At 35.8% G+C, this 25908-nt stretch overlaps 2 protein-coding genes across 6 annotated transcripts in view; one reads left to right on the top strand and one right to left on the bottom strand.

The window, feature by feature from the left end:
* Window positions 1-25908, top strand: part of LOC129724466 (cadherin-86C) — a 440382-nt gene that overhangs the window by 247444 nt on the left and 167030 nt on the right. The window lies entirely within an intron of this gene.
* LOC129724856 (uncharacterized) lies at window positions 9401-10032 on the bottom strand. The gene has a single exon (XM_055680144.1). The coding sequence runs from the start codon at window positions 9960-9962 to the stop codon at window positions 9435-9437; it is 528 nt and encodes a 175-aa protein (XP_055536119.1). The 5' UTR covers window positions 9963-10032; the 3' UTR covers window positions 9401-9434.

Raw genomic sequence — 25908 nt, 5'->3', positions numbered from 1 at the left:
CAGCGTTGCCAACCCTCCAGTTTTTCCTGGATATCTCCAGTTTTTTTGAAGATCGTCAGCGAAACAGCTGAAAGTTGAATATTTCCAGTTTTTTTTGAAAATTGTTCCAGATTTATACAGTTTTCTGTTCATCACCACATTTTTTGAACTCATTCCCATTACATGTATGGACTTTTCAGTGTTTTGTGCATTCATGCGCCTCGGTTGTAAGATTTTATTTGGAATCTACTCAATTTCAAGTACGCCAGTGACTATAATCTCCATGTGTAAACAATTTTCTTCCAGCCTTTTTGGTTACATGCAATAACACGGTGCAGCATTCTTGAACCGAAAATCAAATAAATTTATGTAAAAGCTTCTAATATATATATTTAGTTTTCTCCAGTTTTTTATTTTGAAATCTTCCAGCTTTTTATAAAAAAAATTGGCATCGCTACACGTGTTTTCTCAAACGCTTCATTTTTTTCAAAAGTACATATAAAAAAAATATGCGATGGCTAACATCCAACTATCCATTATTATTCCATTGTCAATCTCTTCGTGGCGACTAATGCTTGTGTGTTCCTCGAAACTGCAAGCCCTCGGTTGCCTCATGTGCCGAATTTAAAAATCCTCGGTTGGCGTGTTTACGAATGGCTCTCCAGTGTTTTGTCTTGGGCTCGCGACGATGTCGTTAAAAAATTATTTAGAAATCATCAATTGATAAAAAATATGAAAAAAAATATTGAAAGATTATCCAAATATCATAAAAATATCGTCAGAAACTATCAAAAATACATCGAACATTTGACTTCACAAAAAAACTTAAAATCGTCAAGAAACTGTTTAATTTTTTTTAAGTCCATCGAATATTGTTGAAAAGTCATGACTGAAGGCCGTCGAAAACTATTTAAACCCAGTCAAATAGTCGCAAAAAGGCGAACTGATCAGAAATCGATAAAACTCGTAGAAAGTTTCTTATAATACAGGCAAAAAGATGTCATCCAATTATTGTAAAAATGTCGTAAGAGCAATCGTGTGAATATTGTCAAATTTTTGTGAAAAAAAAACTTCGCCAAAAATAATCAAATAGTTTGGATTCGTTATACAATAATTGAGAAACCATTAGAAATTATGGTAATATTCCTGGTTACAACTAGCCAAAAAGACTTCGAACAATTTATCAGAAAGTCGTTAGAAAAATGTCAAAAAAGTCGTAAAAATGCCGGAAAGTTGTTCGAAAACTTTTGAATAATCGATAAAGTGCCTTTCGTAATCATCAGAAACCACAAAAAATTCTAAAATCATTTATCGAAAAGCCATCAAATAGGTATCAAAAGCCATCAAAAGGATCAAAGTCCAGCTAAAAGTCCTTGGAAGTCATTGAAAAATCCTTGAAAATTAGCTATGTAAAATTTGTCACAAATAAAGTTGACCAAAACAGACATCGAAGATCGAAAAGTTTTTGGAAAATCTGTAAAGATTTGGAATAAGTCGAAAAAATCAAAGGTCATCAAAAAATAGCAAACAGATTTAACAAGGGACAATCTAAAATAACGTGTACATGTTTTAGAATCGTAAAAACACATTGTAAGCAAAAATCATAGAAAAGGTCATCAAAAAATTGACAAATTATAAAGATTTAATGAAAGTCTCCCAAGAAAACATGAGACGGCCGTTGAAAATCACGAAAAACTAAAAGTTGAAAAAGAACAAAAAAATATTGAAAATGTAAAAAAAAATGAATAAAGAAATGTCAATCTCCAAAAAATAATCAAAAATCTATGAAAAATTGTCGTCAAAAAGTAATTAGAGAATCGTTGCAAAAATATTTAGAAACCGTTCGAAAAGGTTCTAGATAACCTATAGAAAATTGATCGAAAGTTTTTTTTAATATTAAAGACTGCCTGAAAATCATGGAAATATCGTCAAAAACACTTGACAATCGAAAAAATGTTAAAAATGGAAAAGAAACTTTTTATTTGAATTCATCGAATATTGTTGAAAAACTATTAACCAGGGAAGGATAGTCTGTGTCAATTTGATGCCTCGCTTTCAGCAATATTGCCCATTTTTTTTCAACAGTGCATAGCCTTTTTCCCTTAATTAATTAAAAAAATATTGGAACCTAAATTTTGGTTTTTGTTATGACGTAATGACCATTTATTGATAATTTATGAGAAAAGTTGCATTTTCAATTATTTAGACAAAATCGGAATCTAGTGAAGAAAGTTCAGAAAAATAATCAACTAGTTTGAAATCGTTAAAAAATAACTAACAATCAAAACGTCTTCAAAAATAAGAAAGATTATAAAAAGCAATCAAAATAATAGAAAGTACATAATTGAAAAACCACAACGAAAGATTTCGATCCCATCGCACACTGTTTCTAAAGCTACAAAAACGTTATCGATATTATTTGAGCAGTAGTGTCTTCAGAAAAGTTGTTCCATCGACTTTGCTACATTCTATGGAGGTTGCAATTTTGTGATTAATCCGAAAGACGAAAGAAACTTTTCTCATTTTTGCATATTTTTTGACAAAGTTATGTCACATTTTATAAGAAATAACTTCATCGAAGACACTATATCCACAAAACAGATATTCAACCAAACTACCAGAAATGAGACTCTCTTTATTTCTTTATCTCTATCTCTTTACTTGAGGCTTGATATCTAGCGGTGGAAGGGATGCATTTTACACTCAAAATTCCATTAGATCTATACCATTCATATCTGCTTGTGGTGGGAAATAATTTCGGTCTCTCTTGTCTTAATACCAAACCAAAAAGCAGAAAAAAACTGTGCAAGCTCTCTCTGCTCTTTCGTCGTGAGAATTCTTTGCTTTCTTCTATGGCGTCATCCATAAATTATGTAACGACTTCTTTTCGAAATCTTCGACCTCCCCTCTCCCCATAATAAGACTTAGTAAGATTTTGCATTACCCCCCTCCCCACACGAATCTTACGTAAGATTTTCTTTTCAAGGAAAAATATATTTTCAAAGATGAAACATTTGTTTCACATATAGCATATTCGTAGAGGATAAAAACAAAACAAGTTGATTCATTTAATATCATGTTAAAGTCGATGGGGTAAAACAGTGAGTAAATTTGAGTTTTTCCGAGTTCTTCTGAGAAAACTTGAAAAATTTAAAAAAAAATCCACCGCGAATATAAACATGAATGTTGCTTGGTCTCACCGTTCATATATTTTTCTTGTTCTCAAGGTAATCAAAGATGTGAATCATCTGAAAAATTCGGAGTAATATTGAGTACATTAAAGTTACTCCCAAGTATAGGATTACCTCAGAAAAAAAGCTGTCTTGCTCCTCGGTTTTATTTTAACTCGGTAAAATTTTAAATCGGTAAAATTTTTTAAAATTCAGTAGAAATGTAGTAAAGTACATAATATAAAGTTTATTTTCATTTTATGTCACCACCCCCCTCTTCATGTTGAAAATTGGAAGAGAAAGAAAAAAAGATCGAGCCGTTTTGTTAAATTTTTGGTTTTTCGACAGCGTATATGGTTAATTTAGCAATAAACAAGTCCAGTGCCAGTTAGAGTGGTGTCAAACGGCAAGCGAAACAATTAATAACAAGAAATATAACAAGAAGAGTTATTTTTCTACATTCATTTGAATGAATGCAAGTTACGACAACCTGCATACAAATTTTTATTCAATATATTCTAGCTTTTCTTCTCGGTGTTTACCGTGTTTTATAAGCACCCCTGAGTGGCCTGCATCCTTTCCTGATTTTTGCATTTGCTTGGAAAGCTGGGTGTAGTTAAACAGATGACTTTGGACACTGTTAAGGTCCGTTTGGTGAAAATCTGGGATGAAATGCCGATCGAAGTCGTACGTGCGTCTTGAGATAATTTCGACAAGCGTTCGGGGCCATAATCAAATGCGTAAGCAAAAAGTTCGAATTGAACTGATTCAATTGTAACTTTACTTATCATGGTAGAACCAGAGAAGAAGTATTCATCTGTTCTAATTTCATGGCATAAAAAAGTGTATCACTTACAGTGTCGGACAAAACATTAAGACCAGTGCTCAAACAAAAAAAAAAAGTGACAAAACTTTGAGAAAAAAAATCCAATCCAGTACTTCAATCAATTTTTAATAATTTATTTGCATTGTTCGAAGAAATTTATAACATATGTAGTTGAAACAATAGCAGTTCATTGAAAAATGCGTTTCAAGCATACTTAATAACTAAAAAGACGCGACAAAGATTAAGACCGGTTTTGAAATTTATGGTAAAAAAAAATGAAACAAGGAAATTAATACCGTGGAAAGCTTCTAGGGTTAGTATTTGGTCGTGTAACCTTTGTTACGCATCACTTGACGCACCCGGTTCGGCATGGATTCCACCAGCTTCTGGCACGTGGTGACCGGGATGGCGTACCAACAGGCTTGGATCCTATCCCACAGTTGCTGCTTATTTTTCGACTTTTCCATGTACACCGACCTTTTCACGATCTCCTATAGGTTCTCTATAGGGTTCAGATCGGGTGACTGTCGATTTTGTTCTCCTGGAGCCAGTTTTTGATGGTCTTGGCGGTGTGCTTCGGATCGTTATCCTGCATGAACTGCCATTTCAGGGGCATCTCCCATTCGGCATGTGGCAGCACGTTTGGACACGAAAGTTTTGGATCGTCCCAAGTACTTTGCGATTTCGCGTTGGCTGCTGCCTGCCTTGGACATAAAATATCACCGGGAAATATTAAGTTTTCTTTAAAAATCAATCGAAATAACACTCGAAACAGCCGAAACGAGGAACTGGTCCTAAATTTTGTCGCACCGGTTTTCAACCTTTGACAGCCCTTAGTGCGTCTTGCTAAAACGGGTTGCTTTGATTGCGTTAAACTTGCGGTTTTCAAAATTGTCATTCTAGTATAAGTGCTCGCCGCTAAGTTTCGCATATACCATATATGAATTGGCAGTTGAAAGCTTATTTGAATTTTTCGCATTGGAGTGGTCTTAACGTTTTGTCCGACACTGTACATGGTGACACCCTGTATTTCTTTTTCGTATGGATCCCACTGAAACCAGTCTTTTAAATTAAATCTTTTGTGGCATTGTCCGGACGTTTTTGCTGTTCGCCCCTCTATTTACACTTTTGCAGTTCTACTTATTGGGAAGTAACCTGCTTCGTGTTATAGTGCTTTTTGTCTTCTCCTTCAGACTTAGTAACCTACTGCCTTTCTTATCGACCTTATCATATCTTTCTGCAAGCTATCACTCTAACAGTGTATAACGTGCTGTAATCTTTGACTCTGTAACCTTGCGGCTACGAAGCTCTCTGGCATCCCTGTATAGATTGTGTCGATTTGATTTCCGTCTTCTAGAGCCGTGATACAATGCGGAGAAAATTCAGTAACGTTAGTGGCAATTGATCTTCCTTTGAAGCAACCATGTTAAGCAGCAAATCTCCAACTAGAATTTCAAAAAGTTTATACCCAGTGCATAGTGATGTAATCCATTGTTTATTATTGATATCGAGCTTGTCCTTTTTCCAGTAAACAATGAGCACAAATTACTTGGGCGGAGTGTTCGTTGACAGGTTCAGCATTAAACACTTCCGAGAAATAGTCTACAAATAGATTGAAAATTTCCTCATGAGACTCAGCCACTTTCGTACCAAGAAATACAATTGACAGGAATTCATGCGCCGAAAAAGTGAACGCTGGAGAAAAACTGTCACAATTGTTTCATAATGAAAAACTGTTCAGAAATGTAAGAACGGCATTAAAAAACCGTCAGAAAGATCGTCCATGGCAGTGTGGAAATTGTGATTATATTTTACTAACAATTGAAAAACGAAGAGCCTTGTTTTGAACGCAGATTTCGACCAGACAAAGCCAAATTCCATCCAATATGATGGCTCGTGCCGTATCAAGAATTTTGCTCTGAGGTCCTTGGAGTAACCAATATTTTTACACATCCGCGCGACATGTCTGGCCCATAGTAGCATCCCAACCTTTGTCCGGTGCACAATGGGAATCTTTCCAAGCAGTGCCTAAGGCTCGTGGAGTTGAAAATTTCAAAAAGCTTCCGAAAAAGTTTTCAAAATACTGCTAAAAATCTACAAAAGCAGACTATCTCTTTCTCGTGAAACCGACAACTCATTAAAAGTTGTCAAAAATAATAAAAATTTCGGAAAAACATCGTCAAACAACCATAACGGAAGATTTCGAACAAATCGTAGCAGAATTTGCAAATAAAAAAATGATGAAAAGTTTTAAAATATCAGGAAAAGCATCAATGTTGTCAGTAAATTATTTATTAAATTTTCAACCTTTTTAGGTAAAGTTGCACCAAAACCTTCCTCAAAAAGTTGTAAACTTGTTCAACAATATTGAAAGAAATAAAAAAATTCCCGAGGTTTGTCAATACGAAAAACTCGTCAAAAATATTAGCAAAAAAAGTCAAACCGAAGAATTATAATCACATCCAAAAGTCGAAATTCTGGTATGAAAGTTTGGTCGAGAAGTCGTGAAACATTTCCAAGAAAGTTCGTGATCAGAATGTTACCTAAAAATCACTGAAAGGCCGTTGAAAAGTTACCAACAAAATTAGCAAATGAAACAAACAAAATTGACATTCAAAACTGCTTACCGTTGAAAAATCGTTCGTAAGTTTTCATGGAATTGTCACAAAATGCCTCAGTGAAGTTGAACCCAAGACTCCCATGAAAAAAATAATAAAAAGAATTACGATGCCACAATGACGAACTCCTGTAAGGATTTCTAATTTTATTCTCTCAAAATATAAAAACAAAATTTAGCAGATTTTGGTTTTTCAAAAGAGAAGAAAAACTGGAAAAACAAGTTTGTACTCCAGATCTGGCATCACTGGTCATTGACCGGTATGATTACGGATTTTTGAAATAGGGAATAATGATTTAAGCAAGCGATGACCAAAATTGGACAGTGTAGCGGGCAATAGTGTTAGTTTTTTCTTCGGAAATGAAGTGTGATTGAACATTGGAGTGCCCAGTAGAATTAGTCTGAATGACAGAAATTTTCTCACTTTTAGTAGTGGCGTGTCAAGAAAGCCTCATAAAAAATTGGTAAAATTCACTGAAACCCGTAGAATGATATGAAAAATACTGTAAACAGTCCAAGACCAAAAAATCAAGCGGTAGGTAAAACGTCTTGTTTAACAGTCGAGAAAGATATTGGTAAAAAGTGTTAAAAATCATCATTTTAGAAATAGTCATCAGAAAATTATCAAGAAGTTGTTGAAAGGCCATAAAAAGTACGCAAAAGTAGTTTAGAAAGGGATTATAGACATGCTTATCATAAAACATCAGTAAATTAACATCCAGAACTGAACTTTTAATAATGAAGATGAACCCGAAAATCACAAACAGTGAGAACAACATTAAAAAACTGTTCAAAAAATCATCAAAAATTTATCGTCAAAATGTTGTTGAAAGTTTTACAACAGTCCAAACACAAAGCAGAGTATTTGCTAGTAGTATCAAATATTCTACCAAATGTAAGCAAGCTGATAGGCATCATTAAAATGTCTGCAAAAAATTTCAAAAAACAAGTTATCAGCCTAAAATCAGTCACAATCTTCGAAAAATCATCAAAAAAACAATATAACAATACGCTGTCGAATGTTATTATTGCAAAGTCGATGAAATCTTGTAGTCATCAAAGCGATAAGACAATCTCTAAAAACCTGGACGAAATCAGTTCAATCTGGAACATTGGTTCCTCTGGTAGGGGCTCTTGTGAATCGGATTGTAACTGTAACCAGGTGCAATACGGTAGCAGAGTTAGACTGACAGGAAAAAACCGTTCTCAAACATGTTCGAAATAAATCGAAACGAATCAGTCAAATTATAAGTTTTTTTTTGGTATTCAACCTTACAAAAAAAATCTAGTCTGAAACCAAAAGATTGGCACCTCTGGCAGACCATTATGATTAGCAGATTGTTGAAATAGAGATAAGGGAATAACGAAATATATGAGAGATGAATCGAAGCAAGCGATGGCCAAAATTTGACACCAATAATTTGTTTACTTCGCACGTGCACACTTCGGATTCAAAGAGTGAAATAGTTCGTTATTATTTTTCTGATTGTGTTTCGATATTTCGGCAGCAGAATCAGTCTGAAAGGCAGAAACTTGAAGGCGCGTCACTTCTTTCGGCTTTAATTAGACTTCCCAGCCACCCCGTGTTGTTTCGTTTCTCGTTCAGCACACATAATGGACTTGTTTCGAGATGTGCTGCTGCTGATAGGTGTGGAAGCCACCGGTTGCTGAGGATTGTTACAACGTATGCTCTTGAATGCTCGCCTAGCGGCGCGTCGTACGCCAAAGAGGAAAAGAGGAGGCATAAAAACCAGCGAATCTCTCGCTCGATTTGAGCGCGGCTGTTCAACTTTTTATCAAGCCCTGCTTCTGTCCGTACCGGAGCGGATGGACACACGGCGAGGTGAGATATTCTACTTCTGTGCTTGTGCTGCTTTTGAGATAGGAAAGGAGAGATTGAAGAACTTATCGGTCAGAGTTAATGCCGTGGCCTCTCGGTTAGAACCGATATAGAACGGGTGGTGGACCATAACAGCAGGACCGATAAATGATGACGACAACGACGACGGAGACGGCGACAGGGAGAAAACCCATCCCTCTCGAGAGTGTGTGACCCACGCGCGCGCGCCTCTCCGGGAGCACGCGGCCGGTCGGTTGTTTAGCCACTCCGCGCGCGTTGCACTCTTGAAGATCTCAGAAATTCTCGAATCCCTCTGCCGAAAGGCTTCCTCTCGAGTCGAGCGGGGAGAGTTTTACCATAGGTTTTCGCTCGGAATTTGAGTTTCGAAAATTTTGAACTCGCGCCGCGCGATCTTGGTGTTGGAGACCTTCTCATCACCCCCACGTCCCTTTCTCGCATCCGTCCGTCCGTCTGTCCGTGTTCGTGTTTGACCATCGCGGCTCCTAGCACAATCTTCATGAACTCCTGGTAGTGCCGGGACCAAATTCTCTCGCGATTTCGGAATGAGAAAGGTTTATACAGTTCCTTCTTCTGGGCGAGTTTTGTCTTGAGGAACTGCGCGCGTGAGAGAGCGGATTTCGAGTGTGCTGCTTTTTTGTGTGGCATGGCAATGTCCTGAATTACCACCACCACCAGCAGCAGCAGCACCGGCACCGCAGGTGGGCCGTGGCGCGGGAGCTCCGATAGCTGCTGATTGCTTATAATTAAAGACAAATCTTTGCCCGTATAAAGAAGAGCCGCAGCGTGCAAATTTAACCTTAATTTTGCCTAATTTGGCGCCGCCCGTCGAACGGAATAATGAGATAACGCAGCATTCAATTAGCTTCACGGAGAACCGCGCAAATTTGGGGGTAACCTATCAAATAATCACGAAACGTAAATGGAAATGGATATGTTTTATTATTTAAAGCTATTGTAATAATACGACTCAAAAATTCACTCCTAAACAGCGGGACAACTGTTCGTCCACAGCTCATCCCGGGTGCAAGTCTGATGGTAGAAGCTGAAGCTGGTTTCTTCGGCACACGGCATCGCAACCGCAACCCAAACCGACGGATTGGATGTCAGCGGACGACACTGGCAGAAACGCTTCTCTGTATTGTGACATTTTAACTGGTTAATCTGCTTAAACGTTTCGCAAGGAGCTGGAGGATCAATGCACAAAGTTTCATCAATGTCATCCGTAATTTCATCAAAACATTCCGCGCCGTTTCGCATGTCCGGATGGACGCACACCTGGTGACGAAAACTGAACACCGTTTCCTCAGCACAGGGCATCACCTGGGGCTCCCAGATTCCCTCGATGGGCGTCGGACGGCACTGGCAAAAGTGAGTCGGCAACTTGTGGCACCACAGGGTATTAATCTGGCCATACGTACTGCAGACAATTTCGATACAATCTTCTACGGACTGTGTGCCACCGTAGCGCACCAAGCTCACCACTAGTAGCAACAGTTGTAACTTATTCATTTCGCCCAAACTCGTCTCTCGCGTGACTTTGACTGACGAAAAAAGTCCAACCCAATCTGCGTATATGCACCCGCTGGCTATCAAATGCGATTGCAGGGTGTAAAATAAATCACTCGCCAAACACTGCCAAAATAGCCCTCTGATAAACGCATGATAATATACCGAGCTCAAGTAAAGCACAGCGAATATGTTTATCTTCGCAATATTGACCGAGTTGTTTCAGTTGTTCAAGCGTCATAATTTAATCGATTTATTTTAATCTTGTTGTTTTAATACTTGGAAAGCGGGAAATAAAACTGCTGACAGCTCAAGCATTGGGAGATCGTAGTAAATTTCGACTGAACATCATGTGGTTTTGTTTTTTTTTTCGTATGGTCCTTGTGGGGTGATAAGATTTGTGTTTAACCATTAATAATAACCTCTGAAGATAATTTTAACCAGTGAATCAGCTCCATTTTGGTTGACTACTCAGGCAATAATTGATTGCTGGAAATCTTACTGAAAAGGCCGATCGTGAAGGAAGAGTAGAAAGAAGAAAGTATGAAACAAGGTTCAATATCGTTTTAAAATGGTACAAAATAGGTGAAAGTGATAAAATACAAAAGATATTTCGAAGAAGTTCGCACCATAAAGTATAAAAATAAATCAAATATTGTAGAATAATGACACAAAAATGAGACAAAATATATGCAAATAAAAGGATTATTAAGGGTAGCAAATATATGAAAAATTGTGCCCTAAACAAGTATGAAACTACTTGTGTTAGAAAAAAAACAGGAGGGTTGTGTGCAAAGCCACGACCGCAAGGATGAAGTAGAATACTTTTTCAAGAAAGATAGCCCGGCTGTCAGTCATTTTTTCTAGTCAATAAACGTTGACTAATCAGATCAATCGAATTTTGCGCTTCAACAAGGATTGACTATTTTCAATAATATAGTAAGTTACTTGTTATGGTTGGGGCTTGACAATTTTTAAATTTTGAGATAAAATTTATTCATCAGGTTTTAATTTCATCCTGGAAAGGACAATTTGTTGTTCAATTTAGTATCGGATAAGATGCCGATTACATCTTTGCGTTATCACTGACAGTGCGAACAAAGTATTCGTTGTGATGAAGTAAACAGTGAAATGCTGATTTAACACTCAAAACTAGACGGCTCACGTGTTGTCAAAATAAGTCAACTTTTCATTGAATGCATTCACTAGTTCCCACTATCGCACAGAGACTGCCAAAGTGCCTCACTGCATCAGCCGCTATCGATGCTGAGATCCGCTGCAACTAGTGTGCTATGCATTGCTACGCCACAGCTGTTGCCATTTTCCGCCATCGCTGGTATCCACTGCACTGCTAGTGCTGCTGCTAAGGGAGAGATGCTAAACTTATCGATTGTTATCGATGTTAGTAAGAAATCATCGATAACTATCGATAGCCATATCAGCCGATATTTCCCATCCTTTCTCTTATAATGACAAAGAGCACATTTTAAATTGCAAGGTCTATGTTTCTGTCGACTGTGCTTGGGAAGCAATCATGTTAACGACCAACCAGATCAATCGAATTTTGCGCTTCAACAAGGGTTGGCCATTTTCAATAATATAGTAAGTTGCTTGTTATTGGGGCTTGTTTTTAAATTTTGATTATGCGAAAAATTGATTTTTATGCCGATAATGAATGTTTCGGCTGTCGTGTTCATGACTGAACGAAAAGATAATTCAGTACGTAAAAGTAAAATTATAATGTTTACAAATTAAAAAATGTGAATTAACTCATTAGAAAATTTTAACTCAAGTTTTTATTTCATTCTGAAAAGGACAATTTGTTGTTCATTTTAGTATCTGTTCAAAGCAGAATCGGGGTTTTCGGCTTTGCTCTTGTTAAGCACCACACAGGATTTAAATTAAACTAACTACTGAGGAGATCAACGTTTATTGAAGCTCCGAACCGTTTCGCGTTTCGATGGGAAAGAGACCGTCTCTTTATTTCTAGCAGCTATGTACCCCACGTTGACAAATTTTACTATTTTTATAAGCGCGAGAGCTAACTTTGCAGTGCTATAATTGCAACGCTTCTTATTAGAAACTGTCAGTATCGGATAAGATGCCGATCACATTTCGCGTTATCACTGACAGTGTGAATTAACTATTCCTTGTGATAAAATAAACAGTGAAAAGCTGATTTAATACTCAAAACTAGACGGCTCACGTGTTGTCAAAATAAGTCAACTTTTCATTGAATGCATTTACTAGTGCCCACTATCGCACAGAGACTGCATTTCACTAAAGTGCCTCACTGCATCAGCCGCTATCGATGCTGAGATCCGCTGCAACTAGTTCGCTATCCATAGCCATGCCACAGTTGTAGCCGCTATACGCTGCCATTGGTATCCACTGTCCCTGCATTAGCTGGCCCAGTTGCTATCGTTTCTGGAATCCGCTGCAACTAGTGCGCTATCCATTGCTACGCCACAGCTGTGGCCGCTTTTCGCCATCGCTGGTATCCACTGCACTGTTAGTGCTGTTGCTAAGGGAGGACGACTGCTGTTGTCGCTGTCTAGAACTATAATGAGCGGCTTCGTTGTTGTTGTTGTTGTTTAAGTTTATCTGTATTTTATGCTTTTGTAGGGTATAATACATGTTTTTAAAAGTATAAGTGATTCACATTACTGTTTTCATCTTTGATGTGCGAGTTTTGATTTTTGTTTTACTAAGCTTTCTAATTGTAGAGATTTTGAATTTTGGATTGTCCACTTTGGTGGCGCTTGTTTGAAAGAAAACTACTTAAAACTACTATTTACAGCTTAAAATTACTATTTACAGCTTAGAACTAACTTAACCTACTATGTACAAATTAGCGGGTATAGTGACCGAACCAAAGCTGAGCACTTAACCAGTGTCCTCTCCACATGCGATCGGAAAAGAAGTTTCTCGTCGAATAGCAGTCCAAGATAGGTAACTTCGGAAGACCACTCAACCCCTGTACCGTTCATAACCAGAACGCATGATGGAGGGGGCTTCAGTTTGGGGGATTGTCGATGAAGGAACATTATTGTCTGGGTTTTGGAAGCGTTGATCTTGATTTTCCAGGTGTTAGCATACTCGACAAAGGCGTCTAAGCATCGCTGAAGTTTGTTGGTGATCTCACGAGGCATTCTTCCCTTGACGGCAATTGCAGTGTCATCTGCGAACAGAAAGAGCACGCAGCCATCTCCCAGGGAAGGAATTTCGGAGGTGTAAATGTTGTATAGCAAAGGGCCCAGCAGACTGCCCTGCGGGACCCCTGCTGGGATGGAAAAAGTATTTGATAAACAACCATTCAGCGATACCCTGAACGGGCAACCAATTCAATCGACCATTTTTGATTTGGCTGAAACTTTGTATAGACGTTTCTATAGGCAAAAGATGCCATTTTGTGCTGTTGGTTTATTTTTTCTGTACACGACTCATCTTTGGGAAGCTATTGAAAATTGCTATTTTGGGAAGGTATTAAGGATTACAAATATTTTTGGTCAAAAACGCTTTGTTTGATCGGTGTGACGTCTTCGGCAAAGTTGTAGACAATGATTTTGTCTATCTAAAAAAGTATACACTCTAAAAAAATATTTATTTTTTGAATAAAAAGTGAATAGAAAAATTAAAAGTGAACTAGCTAAATTAATTAACTATCTTAACTAACTTAATTAAATAGCTAATTTTTTAAATATCTACTTTTTTTATAAAAACTACAGAAAATTACCTCAACAATGTAACCGGTCCAATCATAGAGAAATTAAAAAAAAATTATGACTTTTCCAAAAAAAAATATTTTTTCTTCGAGGGGCATATTTGTTTTGGAAGGACAAAATTTTTGTCTACAACTTTGCCGAAGACACTATGCCATTAATTCAAACCGTTTTGGCTGTAGAAATACTTTTAATTTCCAATAGAGCACTCTATGGGTAATAAAAAATATATTTGTACCCTGTGAAAATATTTTTTTTTTTCAAAATATCATAACTGTTTTTTTCCTGATTCCTCCATGATCGGACCGGTTGCATTGTTTAGGAAATCTTTTGTAGTTTTCATAAAAATAAAAAGACTTTTGAAATATGAGCTTTTTAGAGTAGTTAATTTTTAATTTTCCTTTCAACTTGAAAAAAAAATTTTTAGTGTACTACTATCTACAACTTTGTCGAAGACACACCGATCAAACTAACCATTTTGGCCCTAAAAATATTTGTGATCATTAATACCTTCCCAAAATAGCATTTTTCAATAGCTTCTCAAAAATAAAAATGAGTTGTGTTCCAAAAAAAATTAATCCAATAGCACTTTTGCCTATAGAAACGTCTATGCAAAGTTTCAACCAAACCAGAAATGACAGTTTATAAAATATATTAAAACTGGGACATTTTTTGTGGTACTGCTCGGTGGTCACTGTTTCCGATGATTTTTTACTTTCCTTGCCATTCCCTATTCTTAACCCCTTCCTCTTTAACAGGGTGGCCACTCTACCGAGAAAAACGGGAAAAGCGGGAAAAAGACTGGAATTTAAAATCACCGGGAAAAAAAGTCGGGAAAACCGGGAAACGACTTCTGAGGAAGTATCTACGTTAAACTCGCATTTGAAAAAAAATGATGACCTAATTGGCTTGACTCTGCAGGTTATGAAAAAGCTGGTTGTTGTTTTCAGCCAAAGTCGAACAGTGGCTTCGCGGCAACTCTGACCTGCATTGAATGAAATCGAATGAGCACATTTTGTAGTTTCGTAACAGTTGTAAGCAGTCTTGGCATACTCATTGTGTGTAACAAAGAGGCTCATATAATTTGCACAGAACACAGAAGCACGTTGAAAAAAAAAACGGATGAGTTGATTATTTTTTTCGTGAGCTGGAAGCAAATGCACACTGTGGAAAGAAAGCCAAACACGCAACATCGGAAAGCTTGTATTGTGAAGAGCAAGCGCATAAAGCTCTCGCAGAGAGACTTTCTCGATTACAACTGATAAAATATAGATAGCGCACATGTATTGCTCATTGATAAGGGCACTATGATGAAAATTTTAGCTGGTTGAAATCTTTTCTGGCTGTTTCCTTAATAACCTGTTCTGTAGCGTCTACGTAAGGCTCTGCGCTATGCTCACTGTGTTATGCTCACTGAGTTTTTTTACTATCACGGTGCAGGTGATAATTTTAGCCCAGACACAGTTAACTTTCTCAACAGCACGCAGCTTTGGCTCGCCTACTCATATGTGTAGTTATATTCCACACTCTCTACGCGCAAAGGCACCGCTCAAGAACGTTGTGCTTTTTTATTTACTCATCACAATGCCTACTAACAAACTGATGTGAAGCAATTTATGTGTTGAAAAATGCACAAAGATGAGTAAGTGGACAAGACTGGTTGTAAGGCAACATATTTTGTAGGGTTTTTGAAGAAAATGTTCTTACGTGAATGGATACTCATATTTTCAGTGAAAAAAGATTGCATAGTTTTGAATCAGATAGAAAAAACTTTGATTACCCGAAACATCGTGTACTACGACGCTATCAGTATCGCGAAATGCATAATGAAAATACTTGTGAATAGTGTTTGACATCGGATCGGGCAACGTTGATAAAGATAGGATCGGAATCTTTAAAATTAATTTTATTTTGGACCAGACCTACCTACTCCCTACTTCCGGGATCGGAAGAAAAAAATAAACTCAATTTTTGATGAGATTTCAATTACAAGCAGCACATTTATATGGCGGGCTTTTTTATTTGAACTTTTATAAGAGTGCATAATTTCAATTGAAGTTTTAGAGTGTAAAAATAATAAATTTTGTCAAACTGGGTTGTATCTGCCACGACAAAAAAACTCTGAGAATATCTTTTAAAATTGTTATTATGTTGTTATAATGTTGGTTATAATCAATCGAAACTTAATGTTCCACATTCAGTTTTCGCGGAAGGGTGAAAAACCATGCCGCTCTAGTTTTAGCAAGTGAAATCAATAAAAAAATGTATCTCAAAAACTTGTACTAACCTTGTCTATAGATAAGTTGTAGCTAACAAATGGCTAGACTTGGAATAAATATTCATTGGAACCAAAAATTTTATTTCAAATGATGTAAAATTGATGTCATTTAAAAAGTTATAAGAGCAAAAATATTTTTTTGATTTTTTGGCAGAACAAAGACGATTTCATTAGAATGACTAACAACAGTAATGAGTTCGTTTGGAAATATAGTAAAATTGCTTTTTACGCAGTTTTTTGTGTGATTTTTACGCGTCTTTTTTAACGCGGAGTCCAGAATTTTCGTAGTTTATCATGCGATATTTCAGGAAAGGTCCCGATTTACTCTGATTAAATTGAATATTTTTTTCGAATCCAATTTTTTTGGGATGTTGATTGAATTTACCTCACCTCGATCGAAATTATTGTAAGTCCCAGAATGTTTAAGTTTTTCTAAAAATTTTTTATCGAGATTTCGACGTTTCATGCGTTCCAACGACATTTGCCATAAAAAAATAAGACGTCTTCATGTGCACTTTTCATTGGTCACTTTGAGGCTTTTGTTCCCGAAGTCCGCTTGAAATCGATTTTAGCATGAGGACTTTTTTTATTCCCTAACGCAAAATGTTGTTTGATGATTAAATTTTCCCCCTACGTTTAATTGGCACCCTATTGAAAACACTGGAAAAATTTATGAAATATCACCGGGAAAACCGGGAAAAAAGCGGGAAATCGAAAATAGATTTTGAGTGGCCACCCTGCTCTTTCCAAATAACTGGCAAAACCTTAACATATGAGGTACCCTTGGAACATTTCACCCATCATTCCAAAACTACTCATTCGTGCGTTGACCGGCAAAGCGGACGGTTCTTTCTAGAGCAGCAGAAAGCAGCTGGTGGCAAATATAAGTCGCTTATAAAAGCGCACGCTATCGAATTAAATTTCTCATTCGTTAGTATGTGATTTAGTATTTCTCGTTTATTCATTAACATTACTTAAAAATAGTAAAACGCCTGAAGGAACACGGTTATAAATTCGACTTTACAGCAGCGATTTAAACTTTTTCAGCCAGTCTTTATTCATCGAGAAAAATTACTGCCAATGAATTATCAACACTTATTTGCTAGAAATTTCATTTACAGCAAAACAGGTTCTGTTAAGTACCATAAATTATCAGTTGAAGGAGTATCATACATTATCAGTAAAGTTTTCTCAATGATCATACATTTAATTTTTGTTTTTGTTTCTCGCACACAGAAAAAAATGAAAAAGTTTTTCTCTTTCTCTCGTGTGACGATTTTTTTTCTAACGATAGCGACCGCAGTTTCGGTGAAGCCGATTGTAAAACTCTCTCGCTCGATTATTTACAATGTATGTTGAACGGAGCAAACTAGAGTATGATCGGCAGCATGTGGCGTGTTTTATTTTCGTTTCTCTCGTTCTTGACTGGTTCTTGACTGGCTGTCTGAACGGTCAAAAAACGGTCGATGAATGCTTTTTTCGCTGTATCGGATGGGATTGGGGCACTGCTTACAGATGCACATTATTTTTTGGTGGAGAAGTTTGTTGTTGTTGTTGATGATGTTTAGCAATAATTGCTTGAGGACAAATGAGGTGGAGATATAGTTTGAATATTTCATGTCACTTAAGCTGGAAGTACAAAGTCAGCAGAACAAAGAGTTAATAGCATAAAAATTTAGTGCTCATTCGATGCTCATTTAATGCCATATCGCCGAATTTAATGCTCCATCATTTCTTTGAAAAATGCATTTGTTTGCTAGCTTAAGAAAATAGCTAGCAGACAATAAACGAAAATAGCATTTTCAGTCACAAAACGGTTCCATAACGGTCAAAATAATTCAATGCTCATTTAATGCTCTTGAAAAAACTTGATTTTCATGATAATTTTATTGATTTTGTATAAATTTCTCAATAATATTATAATAATATGATAATACATAAATAGCTTCAATTTTTTCAAACATTTTCCTCTGAAAAAAATCAGAATCCTTTTGATACGATTAGATACCAATTAAATGCTCCCATATGCGAGCAGTTTCAATAACTTAGGTGCATTTTTCATTAAATATATTTTTTTCAAAAATATCGTTCTGCTAGCTTAAGAAAAAAGTTAGCAGAACATTGGCCAGAAACAGCATTTTTAAGCAATAAACTGTTGTAGAATGGTCATAATAATTTAATGCTCATTAAATGCTCTTGAAAAACCCTGACTTTCATGATAATTTTATTGATGTTGCATTAATTTTTCAATAATATTATAATAATATGATAATACATAAATAGCTTCAATTTTTTCAAACATTTTCCTCTGAAAACAATCAGAATCCTTTTGATACGATTAGATACCAAATAAATGCTCCCATTTACGAGCAGTTCAATAACTTGAAAAATCAAATTAAAATTAAAATTAAATTTAAAAAATGTAATTTAATTTATTGAGATTTGTTTGCTGTCTCATTTAGGACTTATCATTCGTAGGGAGTTAAACCTACTTATCAAAAAAAAAAAAAAAAAAAAGAATATAAACTGACAACTATCTCAATTCAAAACTTATTGACTAAAAAGAGAGCTCATCGTAGCAATTGAGGATTGTCGAAAATTGTTAATAATTTTATTTGACATAGCTTCATGTTTCAACACCAGTAAGTCTATGTTATTCGAGTGTACCAAACCATGACGCTTCAAAATCATTTTCTGAATTTTATTCCGAACCTGTTATCTGTGCAAAAGAGTAAAAAAAAAATGGGCGGTACAGCGGTACAGCTTGGAGAATTTCGTTTTGATTGGGAAATTGAAATTTGTTTACCTTGCCGTGCCTTAACAATTGCTAGACGGACAGGGCATTAATAAAAATTTGACATATGGTTGCTGTTACAATTCGCACAGCGAAAATTTTTACCTCTTTCACAGGACATATAGCCTTTTTGTGAGAAGAGTCTCCACAAATGAGGCATTTTTGGTCCAAGTTACAGATTTTTGAACCATGGCCATAACGCTGGCAAATTCGCAATTGGGCTTTTCTCCTCCCCCAAACTTTCTATATAACTCCCACTTTACCTGAACATTATGGATGGCATGTGGTTTGTCAAAAAATTTCAAATTGTTAACCTCAGTGCGGTTAGCAAAACAAAGCTTGGGTGCTACATTCCGATTCGGAAATTGACATTTTGTTTACTATACAAAGACTTCGCAGCCGACTGTTTTAGTGTTGTGGGGCTAGCGCTACGATCCTACAGACACTAACAGTCTCTCCCAAACCGAGACTCAAACTTACCACGACTTGCTTGTTAGGCCAGCATCGATTCAGCTGAGCGGTCCCAGATCGATCCATCTAAAAAATCGGAGCTGCAGGATCTATCTCTGTTGAATCGATCTTTCAAAGCATTTTTTTTGAGCGCTGTGAAATTCACTGAACCAAGCGCCATTTTTTTAATTGAGTTAAGTATTAACACCAGTGTACGTGAGAATGAATAATCTATCATTCATGAAGAACAGAAGAAAGTATTCAATTGGTATCTAATCGTATCAAAAGGATTCTGATTGTTTTCAGAGGGAAATTTTTGAAAAAATTAAAGCTATTCATAAATTATCATATTTTTGAAAAATTTATACAAAATCAATAAAATTATCATGAAAATCATGTTTTTTCAAGAGCATTTAATGAGCATTAAATTATTATGACCATTCTACAACATTGCTTAAAAATGCTGTTTCTGGCCAATGTTCTGCTAACTTTTTTCTTAAGCTAGCAGAACAATATTTTTGAAAAAAATATATTTAATGAAAAATGCACCTAAGTTATTGAAACTGCTCGCATATGGGAGCATTTAATTGGTAGCTAATCGAATCTAAAGGATTCTGATTGTTTTCAGATGAAAATGTTTGAAAAAATTGAAGCTATTTATGTATTATCAAATTAATATAATATTCTTGAAAAATTTATACAAAATCAATAAAATTATCATGAAAATCAAGTTTTTTCAAGAGCATTTAATGAGCATTAAATTATTTTGACCATTATAGATCCGTTTTGTGACTGAAAATGCTATTTTCGTATATTGTCTGCTAGCTATTTTCTTAAGCTAGCAAACAAATGCATTTTTCAAAGAAATGATGGAGCATTGAATTCGGCGATATGGCATTAAATGAGCATCGAATGAGAACTAAATTTTCATGCTATTAACTCTTTGTTCTGCTGACTTTGTACTTCCAGCTTAAGGGACATGAATATTTCTTCATGCGAAATGCAAAATCAATTTTTTTTCCTGTCTTGTCAATTTTTTTTCTGATTCGTTATGCATAAATAGAGGAAAATGTCAATCCCTATGCCCTGACAAATCACGTTCTACAATTGAGTTGATAGTTTCGTGATGTATTGGTTGTTAACCGTCTTACAAACTGTGTTTTTTTAGATGCAAAAAATTAAATAAAGGTAGATTGTACTTTCTCTCTGTAAATCAGCAGAAACATTAGAGGCCACCTAAATTTAATTGTTGAAACTAGTTCAATTTTAGTTGTGAGTTGTTAGTTGTTTCTGGTACCCAGGAGCGGATTAAGGCGAAGGCGAAGCAGGCGGACTTCAAAATTGATGTTTGTTGCATGAAGAGGATCATCAACAATGTATGGAGAACACTATTAATGTATAACGAAAAAGAATTTCCCGCATACAAATTGACTTGAAAAATTAGCATCCTGATAACTATCGAATTTAAAAGTATCTATCTGTTAGGCCGATGATATACAGGTCGGACTCGATTATACAGGTATGTTCCGTTTTTGGCATGTTCCGATTTTGGCAACTTTTGTTTCCTTTTTTGGCAACACAAATTTTTTTTTATAAAATATTTGTTACAACCAAATTTCCTCAATTTCGAAAATAAACAACATTGATGCGAAACATTGCGAACATTGAATCACGAGAAAATAAAAAAATATTTCTTCACTTTTTTTTTGGTGAATAATATTTCTTAAGATAAAGATAATCGACTAGCTTTACTCAAAATTTTATAACAAATTATCAATGATGGCCTTCTGAGCGATTTTAATTTTTTGAAGATAAGAATGCTACAAGAACAAACAGCACTGTTTTTCCACGTTGTTATCTTTCTACATATTTTGGACGCTGTTCCGTGGAACATTCTGTTTAATTCATTTGGTTATAAATTATTTGAAGAGATTGAATAATAACAAAAGTTTTTTCACAAAGCTACCTCTCTCAACCGTAATTGAGCACTTCACTCAATAATACCCAATGACTCTTCAGCAATAGGACAAGAAGAAAGAGAATATATGGGACTAATCCTTCGTTGCGCCTTGTGATCAGTTGAATTTTCACTCGTGAGACAAAATTAAAGACACTTTAGGGTGCATGTAATGTCTAACTAAATGTTGTTTACCAATATTTAAAATGATAAAAAAGCAAAACTATGCTCAGAAAAAAAAATGTTCCGTTTTTGGCACTGTTCCATTTTTGGCAACTGTAAATCGAGAAGCGCGTTGCCAAAAACGGAACATACCTGTATATGATTCTATTATATATTATTTCAAACTCGATTATACTGCCGTTCCAAGCATAGTTGTCCCAGCGTGCATAAGGTTTGTGTAGAACATGAGTCTACTCCCAAGTAACAAAACTGGTTTTATGAAAGTTTTATAGCGCTTTTTTGGCTGTATTAACCGCTAAAAAACTTTGATAAAACTAATATTGTTACTAGGGCTATGATTGGAACGGCAGTATATATAGTAGCGAAAAATTTTTTTTTAAATTTCAAATGTACGTTACGCTTGATAGAAAGGGAAAAAAATAGAAAAAAATAAAAAATAATTCAAAAACTGATTTGTTTTTAAAGAATTTGAAAATTAAAAGGGATTACAATACCTCAATAGTATTACCCTAATAAAAATAATTTCAAAAATAAAAAAAATAAATTGAAATATTTAGAAAATTTTTTTAAATCACTCTGCTAAGACGCTCGGTATAGATTTTCCAAATATGTGTTTGGGGGGATGAGTCAAAACTAAAATTCTTCCTATTTATTCGAAAATAATGAAACATTCATGTAAAATGAATAAAAAACATTTTTTCTCTGATTCGATTATACATAAAATTCGATTATATATAGTGGAAAAAATCGGAGACTATATAAAATCGAGTCCGACCTGTACTTAGCGATGCGTAAATCTGAATTAGCTTCGGACAAAGTACACCACCGCCGCGACGCGAGCTACGCAACATAAAGTGCTAGCCGCGTTGGCAGATGTAACTACACTACTCATGTCCAAACGCGATGCTTTGATTTCCATGGATGCTTTGAGAGATGTATGAAGAATTAATCAAACAGTTTCAACATCTTACTTTTCCATAATCGCTAAACATTAACAACAACTACAATAAAAACAAGCGTCTCCAGCCACCAAAACGCTGTAACAGAATATACGCATCGGAAGCATACAGCGACTGCCGATCAAATGAATTTTTTTCCGGTCGTTCATTGCCACTAAAAATCAATGGATATTGAACAATAGGAAAATGCGAAAAAAATCGTCATAAAGTAGTGCGAACAGGATTGCGAGGATTCTACACTAGAGAGGAAAAGTTCGAAGTCTCGAACAAAATGGATCAGATGAAATTGAATGACTAATATTTTTGTGTTCGGTAGGAAAAAGGATTGGTTCTGTCCCCTCTTTTGTCATAATAATTATTTTTGTCACACTTTTTGTTAATTTTTGTTATTTTTTGTCTTTTTTTCTAAATTTTTGTATTATCTCTTATTATTTCTGTCATATTATTTTCGATAGAAATGTTTTTTTTTTCTTCAATGTAATTTTTGTTGGTTTTTATCATTTTATCGGTGTTTATTATTTCTGCCATTTTTATTTTCATTCTAGTTTTAAATTAGTTTTTTCATCCTTTTTGTTATTTCAGTTATATTAAATTGTTTTGGATGTTTGTCTTTTTATCGGTTTAATAAATTTCTCTCGAATTTCATAATTTTCTTCAGCTTTTGTCATTTTTGTTTGTTTATATCGATTTCGTCATTTATGTCGGTTTTTATTCTTTTCCCTGGTATTTGTCTGTTTTAATTTATTTTTGCACTCATTTTTTTTTGAAATTTATAAACTATTTTTGTTCAAAATTCAAATAACAGGCTTCTAATTTTTTTCTCAGTTTTTTTCTATGTATGTCCTATGTGTTATTTTTCGTCATTTTTGTACCAGTTTGTACTATTTTTTTGTTCGTTGCTGTTTTTGTCATTTTGGTTATGTCTGCTTCATTTTTGTCCCTCTCTTGTAATTTTCGTGACTTATTTTTTTGTTGGTCATTTTTAATACGTTCGTTCTTCGAAAAGAATTTCAGCAAATTTTTGTAACAGTTTTACGTAATCTCGATTTTTGTCATCTGTGTCGGTTTTTATTTTTTTACCAGTTTTTGTCTGTTCAGTACTTTTATCTTGTCTTTTTTCGCCTGTTTTACATTTTCTATCGCTGTTATCGATTTTTACTCTTCGTGTCATTTTTTGTACCATTCTTGTATAACTTTTATTACATTTTGCGTCATATTTCAATCTTAAATGTTGCAGCATATTCGAAAGTCTGATTTGTCATTTTGTCCGAATTTATATTTTTGTTTGCATTATTACTACCTCAGTTATGCACTATTTTTGGTAAATTTTGAGTTTTGAGTTATTTTATTCATGCTGACATTATCTATGTTCTTTTATTATCTCAACATTTTTGTGGTATTATCAGGCTTTGTTTTGCTCATCTTCATCTTAAAGAGAAAACAGTTCTCTTCCCTCTTAACAACTGTGAGTTGCATTCAATGTGCATCACGCCATCTGCTGTAGAGAGAGCGCAGAGTAATAGTTTCTCTGACGAAAAAACGCTCCTAATTTGACAGAGCAGAAAACCCAGTGAAACTCTTGTAAATTGCTCATCCGCGCACGCAAGAAAAGTGAAATAAATTGCTCGGCGATCAACTGAGCATTGCGTTACCGTTCTCATCGCTCTGGGGTGCGGCAAAAACAGTATAAAATCGAACTTTCTAGAGAATACGCACCCATGGTGAGTTGTGAATCTTCCTATAATATTAAATTCGAAAACGGTTAGGATGTAGCTTCAATGTGAACCTAAATGTTTGGATATTTGGCCAACTTCTCTTCTAGTAAAGGAGAAGCTAACGAAAACTACTCCCTCTTAAACTAAGAGAGCAAACAAATGTTTTCCCCTAGCACGCGATGATTAAGAGTGGAACTCTGCAACTGATATACTCTACGCCTAAATGTGGATAATTACTCACTCTGTGTGAGAGAAAGTCTAGTTCTCCGAAGGGGTTTGGCAGGTATTCATTTTTTGTCGGTTAATATAAATTAATTTAATTTTTGTTGTATTTGTGGTTCTCGTTTTTCTATATCATTTTGGTTATTTTTTCGTCATTTGTGTCTGTCTGTTTTTCCTTTTGATTTTTTTTCGTTGAATTGTGCTATTTTTTTATCATTTCTGGCATTTTTAATACATTTATTTTTCAAAACAAAGAGCAGTAAATTTTCACAAAGGTTTTTTGGGATCGTTTGGTCATTTTTATCATGAATTTGTCATTGTTTTTTATGTTATTGTCATTTTTATTTGTCATGTTATTTTTATATAATCTGTCGGTTTCTGTCATTTCTATCATTCCTGTTATTAATACATCTGGAACAGCAGCTCAGTAAATTTCTCTTTTGCAATTGTTAATTTTTTGCTTCACATACGTACTATATTTGTACCATTTTCTAGTCATTTTGTGCCAATTTTGTACATTTTTTCATTCATTTTTGTGTAACTTTGGCGTCAGTTGCATTCTCGGTACATATTCGTACTATTTGATGCAACGAAACTTGCAGCTATTATGGCATTATTCTGTTTAGTAATTCTATGGTAATTTTTTCCTCATTTTGGGTAGCTTTTATGTATTAATTTTGTCCTAAAAAAGCTCAGTCACTCCCGAGTGGACAATCTGCCTTTTCCCACACCGTAGATCATCGACCTCCAGCCGTTGAGCAGCAATGAAGCCTCTTCTCCCAGCAATTGGAGGACGAGCGACGGCGCGTCCCATTGTATCGTGACTTGGCACAAAAGAAAGATGTCTCCACATCACACTCCTCTGCCAAGAATCTCCCATCACAGTTTCGTTCGGTTCCGAATAGCGCCGTTTCCCTGTCTGCTGGCACTAGCACTCACCACTCGACTCGTCGAACCATTCAGACGAAGAGAAAGAAAGAACACCCCATTTAATGTGCGCTATGGCCCCTCGTCTCGTCAGCCTGCTGCGATGTCTAATGTGAATGTCATCTTCACGAGCAGCTCGTCAACAGCGTCGACTCACGGACGCGAAACGCAGTTGGCGTGTTGTTGGCGAGGGATTGTGTTTGCATAATGCTGCTCTTCTTCAACTCGAAGCAGACGACCAGATGCAGATTCTGCTGTCCGATCGGTTTCGTGTTTGCCTATCTCGTGCCAATATTGACCTGCCCGTTGTCGATAAAATATTCCCAATCACAAGGTGGAATCGGAAGAAGGGGAAAGGAAGGATTGGCAGTGTACTTCCTTCCCCTATTTCTGCTTGGGTCGTAAGATTCTATTGTTGATTTAGCAAACTACCCATTCCGGTGTGTGCCTGGACTTGGACCATGGAGTTGGCCGCCAGGTGGACGGAGCGCGCAGCACGATCGCGGGACCAACATGAACACGAACAACGCGAAACCAATAAGTGCCCGCGACCTTCTGGAGTGTACAGCGAGAACTTTTATTACAACTTCGGAGTCCGGACCGGACTCTCGAGAGTATTTTCGCATACATTTTCATAAATTTGTTATTGTTAGGTTTAATGAACTGTGATGATGGTGAAGTACACGGAAAACCGAAAGAGGAACGATCGTACAGCACACACATTCTTTTCTGCGATTCTAAT

This window comes from Wyeomyia smithii, chromosome 1, assembly GCF_029784165.1.
Source record: "Wyeomyia smithii strain HCP4-BCI-WySm-NY-G18 chromosome 1, ASM2978416v1, whole genome shotgun sequence".
Classification (NCBI taxonomy): Eukaryota; Metazoa; Arthropoda; class Insecta; order Diptera; family Culicidae; genus Wyeomyia; species Wyeomyia smithii.
The sequence above is the reverse complement of the archived record's forward strand: the minus strand, read 5'-3'. Positions and strand labels throughout refer to the sequence as shown.

Bases quoted from the DNA above. Each gene is read 5' to 3' on its own strand.
- LOC129724856 (XM_055680144.1), bottom strand. From the start codon at position 9,962: ATGAATAAGTTACAACTGTTGCTACTAGTGGTGAGCTTGGTGCGCTAC.